This window comes from Lathyrus oleraceus, chromosome 4 (assembly GCF_024323335.1).
Source record: "Lathyrus oleraceus cultivar Zhongwan6 chromosome 4, CAAS_Psat_ZW6_1.0, whole genome shotgun sequence".
Taxonomy (NCBI): Eukaryota; Viridiplantae; Streptophyta; class Magnoliopsida; order Fabales; family Fabaceae; genus Lathyrus; species Lathyrus oleraceus.
This window is the reverse complement of record NC_066582.1, coordinates 380,951,455-380,960,746: the sequence shown is the minus strand read 5'-3', so window position 1 is coordinate 380,960,746 and position 9,292 is coordinate 380,951,455. Positions and strand designations below refer to the sequence as shown.

General features: G+C 31.3%; 1 protein-coding gene across 1 annotated transcript; it reads right to left on the bottom strand.

Annotated features, from left to right (window-relative positions):
• Positions 1–3,554: 3,554 nt before the first annotated feature.
• Positions 3,555–6,626, bottom strand: LOC127137633 (uncharacterized). The gene is made up of 8 exons (XM_051064078.1): positions 6,622–6,626; positions 5,903–6,389; positions 5,626–5,811; positions 5,401–5,514; positions 4,492–4,550; positions 3,898–3,964; positions 3,747–3,798; positions 3,555–3,637 (listed from the first exon to the last, which is right to left on the bottom strand). The coding sequence occupies exons 1-8, from the start codon at positions 6,624–6,626 to the stop codon at positions 3,555–3,557; spliced, it is 1,053 nt and encodes a 350-aa protein (XP_050920035.1).
• Between the last annotated feature and the right edge of the window lie 2,666 nt (positions 6,627–9,292).

Sequence of the window (9,292 nt, the reverse complement as noted above, 5' to 3'; positions counted from 1 at the left end):
TTATTGTATTTTCTATTCATTGAGTAAAATGTGCTATTAGTCCATAACACATATTTTTTTAAAACTTTTACTCTTGTGCATTTTGAAAATTCTGGATTTTTGAAAACTTTTTTAAACAAAATTTTAATCGGGAAGTTCTATTCAACCTCACCCAATTCTAGACCATTCTACGATTATATTTAAACCAACATCACCTCCTGGTCTCTATCGATTAAGACATGAGAGTATATTTGTCTTCACTCAATAAAAGTACACGAAAACACACAGAAACCATTTCCAATAAACAAAAATAATCATACCATCCACTTCCTCTACAAACACTATCTTATTAGAAAATATATATCATTTTAGAATTTCCAAAGAGCCCGTACTACGGAGTTGAAAATCAAATTCAAGGAAAGGAAATATATTCCTAATCCTCTTTCGTACATAAAATCAATGAAGTTTTTCTCCATCTCGTTCATCCAACTTAAATTTGATGATTTAGACCCCGTTTTATTTATCTATCATTTTGTATTACATATCCAAAATATTTAAAAATAAAATAATATTTTTCGAATTTTATTTGCAAAATTGAAAATCCCATTTCAATTCCAATACCCCATTAACATCTTCCCTTTCTTTCATAAAAGATAAACTGGTTAGAGGAAAAGAATTTATTCATAACCAATATATGTCGTGTGAACAAAACTTTCCCCACAAATTTAAATAATGAGCTAACTAAAGAAATTTATCAAAAATCACCCAATTGGGTAGGGAAATTAGTCTTCGGAATCAGAGATAGAAAGGTTGCTTGATGATAGAATTGGTCGAGTATCAGATCAACCTCTAACTTAAGGTGCCAGAAATCTCTTAAAAGAATTTGACGATATAATTGGTCAAGCAACGTCTAACTTAAGAAGGTGCCAAAATCTCTTAAAAAAAATAATAATAAGATTTGAATCCAGACTTTGGTTTCCGTAACATTGAACAATAACTTGATCGAGCTCCAAAAGAAGGAAAGGCTAGGACATATAAGATCCCACCTCATTAAGAAATGGTATATCATATGCATAAATTTAATTAATTGTACTTAAATAAATTTATTAATATTCAAGTTTTACAAGAAATTTAATTTGGAGGTTAATGTCAATGCAATTTAATTTGGAGGTTAATGTCAACGCAATCGAGAGAGATCAGGTGAAAGAGAAAGATCAAAGATTTGAGAATTTGAAAACCCATCCATATCTATTAAAATAACAGAAATTCTTAGATTTTTTAGAATTTTAAAATCACGTGGTACACATTTTAATAACACAAGCAAATCAAGAAGGTGGATCGAATAATATATAGCAGTAGTTGGTATGCCTCTACGTCATTATAGTTACAATTTTGTTTAAAAATACTCTCTAGTGTTATTGATCTAGTCACTAATGCATACATTTAATACGTAGAAAGGAAAAAATATTGTGTTTTAGATTTGAATCTTAATTTTACATACAATCAAACCAATAAATCATAATAACGATTATAATATATATATATATATATATATATATATATATATATATATATATATATATATATATATATATATATATATATATATATATATATTCATGAGAATGATAATTTATATGAGATCATGAAAATGAATTTGAACTATTACATTTAAAGTAAATGATTGAAATTATGATTCATTTTTATTTTGAATCAATTTTTTCTCTCTTTCATTATTAAAATAAATAACTTAAAATAAAATATTATATTTTTAACTATCAAAATTCTCTCTTCTCTCACTCTTTGATTTAAATCTAATGATTCAGATTTATTCTCATATTTTCATAGGATATATATATATATATATATATATATATATATATATATATATATATATATATATATATATATATATATATATATATATATATATATATTGAATTAACGAAGTTTCAATAACAGAAAGCTCACATCTATTCTAGATCTTAAATATTCACACTAAGTCTCATACCTAAACGACCCTATGTCAGGAAAAAAAAATCTAGACTCAAATTCTTCCTCACTCACACATTATTCATTATTCTCTAACTAACTTAGATGATGAGTTGTTAACGTTATAGTTCAGCCTACTCTCTACCACATACTACATCGGATGCTTAAGTCTACCATAGTGAATCATTATTATGTCTTTTCACCGACCATTCATTGTTCTCAACAAAACAGTAACACTAGTGCAGAAAGAAGATTTTACACCCGTTTTTTATACATATTACACCCGTTATGATAGGGTGTAAATTCAAAGGGTGAGATATGTATGAAGAATTTACACCCGTTTTAAAACGGGTGTAAAAAGAGAATATATTACACCCTATTTTAGATTTAAAAAAAGGGTGTAATTGGTAGATATATACATTAAATTTTAAGACATTTACACCCTATTTAATATAAAACGGGTGTAAATTGTCACCTATTACACCCTGTTTTAGATAAAAAAAGGTGTAATTGGTAGATATATACATTGAATTTTAGGACATTTACACCCTATTTAATATAAAACGGGTGTAAATTGTCACCTACATACATTGAAGTTAAACGAATTTACACCCTATTATAATTCAAACGGGTGTAAAATGACAAATATTTACACCCTATTTTTGATATATCAAATGTAAAATATCTTATAATTACATTTAATTTTAACACATTTACACCCTATTTTGTGTATGAAGGGTGTAAAATATCTCAATTTTTTTAAAAATATTTTATTTGAAATTTCATTAAACCAAATATTTTTATATATTCCTGGATATTCAATAAAAAACAAAAATAACCAAAACAAACATTTCTCTAATCTTTAGAATCTTGCACCAAGTCATACATCAACAAAAATTGTATTCATGTAAGAAAAAAATTCAACCACTTTGTTCATGTAACTTGTACCAATAAATCATTCATGGAACAAAAATATATCTATATATAAGTTTTTTTTAATCGCTTCTGTTTTGTCATTAAATCTTTCTTTTCCTGGTTCTCTTGCTCTTCAACCTTTTGCAAAAAGAATTGAGCCCAAAGTTGTCGGATGTGATCAATTGACTCTTTTTCATATGATGAGGTGTCTGTGAATATCTGCAAGTTCAAACATATAATAAATTAAACAACTACATGTTAAAACAATAATTTACATGTTTTTCATTAAATATATGTAATATAAAATACCTCATTGAATCTTTCAACAATACAAGCATCAATAATGTCAAACATATTTTTCATGACATAATATCCACATGCCCATCCGTTATCTTGTTGATGCCCCTGCATATAAACTCCTAGTTACATTAAAGCCACCAAAAACAACAACATCACAAACTTTTTTCCTTTTTCACAAAATTTGTACCAACACTAACTTTCTTCACTCGACATAGAAACACATACAATTTTAGTTGGTTCAGAGCATGTACAACTATAATTTTATCACCATAAGTGCAATTCAGTAATAAATATATTACATGTTTATAATGATAACTTACAAATATATCACTTGCAATTATAAAATCGGAATTTTCTTTTTCTTTATCTCATTTATAATAATATAAATAATCAAGATACCATGGTCCAGTAACCCATGCAACCTTCACTCCTAGATAATCCAGATGATTGGCTGCAAAGGAAGCACACACAAGAAATTAACAATTAAGGATGGTACTCTAGAAACAAACTTCACTTGGTGAGTTCAAAGACATGAAAATGACTTAGAACGTTATACACACCCAATTTGGGAAACCTCTCCCGCACCAACTCTTCAAAAACAAGTTGATCCACCTGATAAAATGAATATGTATTTGAATATGTCAAAAATTCAAACAGTAGTTATTTGAGCATTACTGAATTTACTCAAATATCTTTATAAGAATAAAATACCTGAGACTCTATCATATCCTCTGAAAAATAGCCATCAAAATAATCATCTAAAATGCCCATTAAGGTCCTGACAAAAAATTATAGTTAGAGATAAAACGCAAAATTAGTTCAAATTTGCAATATTGAAAAGATGATGCGTAAGTTTGGTGCCATTCTGATAGCTTCTTATTATGGGCAGTTATGGGTTATGTGTGTTTCTGTTAAAGAATAAATAGAGAAAGGAAAAAAAAAAAGATTATGGGATAGTTTTTGAATGATTTTGGGAGGGAGAGACCAAGCCTTCGAATTTCCTGGATAGGAATTGCTATATATTTATTCGATCATTGTCTCTCTAAATTATCCCTAATGTACTAGTGTGTTAATTCTATATTAATAATATAAACTTCTGTTTAAGACAAATTCTGCAGAGAATTGTTCTATCATTTCTATTTTCTTTTCTTTAATTTACTCCCTATAAATACCAGGTTTCTATCACATTCCTTCATGACAGCAAAGCTCAACAAATACAGGAACATTTAATATTATGAAGCTAAATTGAAGTGCAAATACTGAGTATATACTCTAGAAATCTAAGGAAGCTTTATCAAGACCTACCAAAAGGCATTTTCTTCAGGCATCAAAAGCAGCAATAAGCCAGCAAAAAAATTCATTGCCTGCAATTTGAATTATCCCAACATGTTAAGTCAGCGGATTATAGAAGTCGCGAACATATATTACAGTCCATGTGATAAGGTATACAATAAATTCTGGCTTAAACTATTTCATTATCCATGTTGTGGTACAGATCATTAATATTCATGAATCAAAGATATGAAAGGTGTCGTGAGGCCTTAACCATGGCCCTTTGCACCTTCAGTCAGACATGCAGGAGTAAGACAGCATCTTAAGACAATGTAGCAATAAGAGAACATTTTAAGAAGATGCAGGAGTAGGACTGTATCTTAAATATATGAATCATTCCTATCATGCTTTGTACACATTTCAAGCTCAGCGGTCTCTCATATGAGAAGGTTGATATAGATTTTATAAACTATAAACAATTTATGTATAATGCCACAGTGGTACATATCATCTTCAACTAATTATAATATCAACTTGGGAAACATGGTAAGTTCAAAGTCTAAACTACCTCAACAAAGATCGAAAATTTATTTTGTGCCCGTGAAATGATAAATGGTTAATGTTTACTTCACAAATAGAAAATTCAAGTCTAGAAGGCTTTTAAAACTCTTTTTATCAATGGTTTTTGGATTCCTTGGCCTATAATGTGAAGATAACAAAATTTTGGCCCCCAATTTTTTAAAGAAAAAAATACTAAAACAAAGTAATGAGTGAACAAATTTTATGAGTGATCGGCTCACTTATATGTACATTTTTTAATCTAGACACCTTATTAAATTGTTTGACAGAAAGACCTTTCAAGCAAAATACATCAGAACCATATTGAAAAATACTAGGAAAACTTCTTTTTGAAAATATGAAATTATATTCAGAATGAATGACCTGGCAGTAACCAACAGAGGGATTGTGTCGAGCATATGCAGTAAGTAATCGTCTCAAAGCATTTCTACCATCCTCATCCAAAGCAGGATGACCAGGAAATGTCCGTGGCAGATCCTGCACAAACAAGCAACAATTTGGCACATTAGACAAAAGTTTATTCTATAGCATCGTAAAGATAATATCACAGCATCATAAGTAAGGAGGTGAAGTGTCAAAGGTAAGGACCTTCTCAATCTGTCCTTTCCATTTTTCTGGTACATGTATGAGTTCTGCATTTATTTTACCATCATTGTCATCTAATTGCAAGTTTTGATGATTACTTTTAATTTCAGAATCACCATTGGAGGCTAGTAGATTCTGATAATACTTGTCTACTCGTCTTGCTTTGACACCCACAAAAGCTTGCCAGAGCTGAAGCACAAGAACAAACAAGGGTAGCTCACCAAAAATAAAAACACTTCACAAGAAAATGGATGGGATGTCTCGTGTATATATAGGTTACCTCTCCCCTAAGTGCCATTGGCACTCCCCCACGAACAAGAACTTCCAACTCTTCTATCCAAGGACACGGAACCTGCAGTGGTGCAGCATCAGCAGCAATCCCATTTGCAGAGGTACTCAAGCCATCAACACGAGGAGAATCTGGACTAGGATCGGACCTTTCAACATCATAGAACTCGTCCTCAGAGTCTTCCTCAAATGCTCCTTTTGGTGATTTAGCATCATCAGAATGAGATAGTGATTTCTCAGTTTCAGCGATCTTCTCGTCTTTTGAAACACCATTCTTGTTTCTTTCATCTTTTACTGATGCAGTTTTCTTCTTTACACGGGCACTCATCATATCCTCAATAATATGAAGAGATGACCTTATGGTTGACCATAACTGGACTCTATGAATCTTAGTCACTTCAGATGCTGGTAACTCCTCCTTTTGACTTCCATTTTCAATTGTACTATCTTCACTGTCTATGAGAGTTGAATTTTGTTTCCTACGAATTTTTCAAAATCATATCCATTTGATTTGAATCACAATTGTTGAATCAGTCATGCTAAGATGAAGAAATCAATTCTTGATCTCGCCTCGAAAAACACCTCAAATCCTTCCAACTCTATATAACATCATATCTGAAGCGAAATCCCGATATTAAATGCCGGAGAAAACAAAAAATTCCCTTAAGTTAATCCTTAGAAATGAGCATGATCAATGATTGAAACAGTTACCTCATGTGGTGATTAAAATCATTGATGCATAATTGGATAAATGATCACGAACGTCGAACAAAGAACAACACCTTTACTCAGTCTACACAAATATAACACCTTCAATCTCAGTGTTATTTGGTACGAATGAAGACCTTGAGAGTGAGGGAATTCAAAACCAATTTTCATCAAGTAGAAACAAACTTTTTCACAAGGGTTATATTTATAGAACCACTTGTGTGAGTTGTAAGTTGAAAAAAATCACTTTAGTGCGTCGTACCTTACGGTGTACTATATTTAACTTAAATGCACAATAAGTTACGGTATTCTGATTCCAGTTAAGTGCACCTTACTTTATAGTATTCTATAACTCACTTAAGTGCCAGATTCGAGCTCTTGAGTTGGGATAGTCGGAATTTGAGGAATTAATCGAGTAAGATTTGAGTATGAATCATAGAAGATACTGATAATGCAATGTTATGTATGCGAGATACCTAGAAGACCTTTCTTATAACATACAAGTCTTCGTAGTTTGGCATCCATTTGCCCCTAGGGTCAGTATGAATTAGTAGAATCTTCTTCAAGACTGTATCTGTAAATTCATGATCATCAAGCTATGGATAAGCAAGACATCAAATAACAAGAGTCGTCACCACTCTTTCATTGTTTCCAAGGGAAAAGGGAAAAGTACGAACAAAACCCAAAAATAAGAAGTTTTCAAATCAAAACTAATAAAATGCCAGAGATTACAGGTAAGGGGGTTGGTTACACAGAGGAAAGGTGTTAGCATCCAAAGTATCCTAGGGAGCCCTTTTTTGTGTGCATATGCGTTTTTATACAAATGATATTTGCAAGCAAATAGAATGGAGGGATGAGAAAATAATTCATTAATTATATTTTTGTGTTTGACAAGCCCTTCGGACTTGTCCCTACGTACCAACATAAAAATGAGGGATCAAAACCTCGTAGTTTGTGGTATAAATTTCAAAGTGGATGCATTGCTTTTAACAAAAAATTTAAGTTTGAAAGACACAAAGGCCTAAAAATGGTTTGAATGAGTTAATTCTTGTTGGATTTTGAAAATTTTAAGTCAAGTATAGTTAAGTCTGTTTACAAGTTTGATAAAGAAAAGAATTTTGAAAATGCAATGGCATAAGACCAAAGTTTCTAATTTGCAATATGGTCTAAGTTTAGAAAACAAGCACAAGCAAATAAGTTTTTTTGAAAAGGAGGGAGAGATTTTGAAATTAAATAAATGGGGAGTAGATGAAGAGACTAATTCTAAGCATAAATTTAAAAATTGAGAGTTGAAAAAATCTGACCAATGGGCTGCAATCCAATAGACAAGATTGTCATATAGAAACCCAAATTCTCTTGGACATTAGAATCAAGCAACAAACAATGCACAAAATATCAACTTGAAGAGCAAGACATCAAATAGAGATAACCACATCCAAGCATAGCCACTCCATGATCTTTTTCAAATTTGCCCATGTAGCAGATGAATTCCACAATTCCACAAGTCACAGGTTCAAAAATAACAGCTTCACAATGATCATGTTGCAGATGAACTCAAATGGTCTTCAATGATGTATCAGGTGAAGTTTCAGATTACAAGCACTTGGTTTCATAAAAGTTGGCATTGGTCAAGTCCTTTGCATAGGGAGTGTTGCCTAAATTCTAGGTCCAAATGTCTCAAATCAATCCAACAGTCCACACAAGAAGTTTTTTAGGGTTCTTGTTCTTATTATGTACATTAGTAGTCAAAGACCACACAAACAAACACAAGCAAAATATATCACAAAATATGGTCCAAGTGGACAAGGTGAAAATGACATTAACATAAACGATTAGAATGGTATGAATAATGACAAATGAATAAGGCTTAAAAATAAACTGCATTAAAAGTAAAAGACTTGAAATTAAATGTTAGTTGTTAATGAGTTAGAAGTTAGTATTGCTTTTGCTTCTTTTTTTAAGTCATTCTTTGGAGAACACCCAACCCACTTATCACAAGCATGGATCCTTGAACCAAGACATCTTCCAAAGGAAGAAAAAAAGGCCAAGTTTTCACACAATACCATGAAAGAAGGGAGACTTACAATCTCACTAACTAGAATGCTATGCCTTTTGTGTCAAAAATTTAGCGCTACGTTAAGCAATCTTAATTGGACTTATGTAGAAGTCACAACTATTTGAGGTCGGACAATAGAATTTTGGTGTTAATGCATGTTAGAGACATAGTATAATGGACTATGCTCATGAAACATACCACACATAAAAAAAAAGCGGGGGGCCTAATCTCATCCATACTTATGTTGATTTTGCAATCAACTAGCCTTGGGATATTGCGATATCATAGGTCCATGACATGAATGCACAAAGAAGTGGAATGAGATGAAGAGGGAGGGGAAATGAATCAACACTCAAATTGGACAAAGGAAGACTTTTACCAAATTAAGATCATTCATTCATTTTGGGAGATGGAATGTACATTCCATCAATCCCCTATATCCATTGATCTTAACTTAACAAAGTCAAATCAACATTGACCAAGGCCCAACAACAGAAGTCAAACTTACAAAGTCAATCAAAATGGCTCTACACAATTTATTTGGCATTTATTCAATTAAAAATACTAAAAATAATACATTAAATTAAATATGGTTGGTCAATTTCTTAAAACCTCATC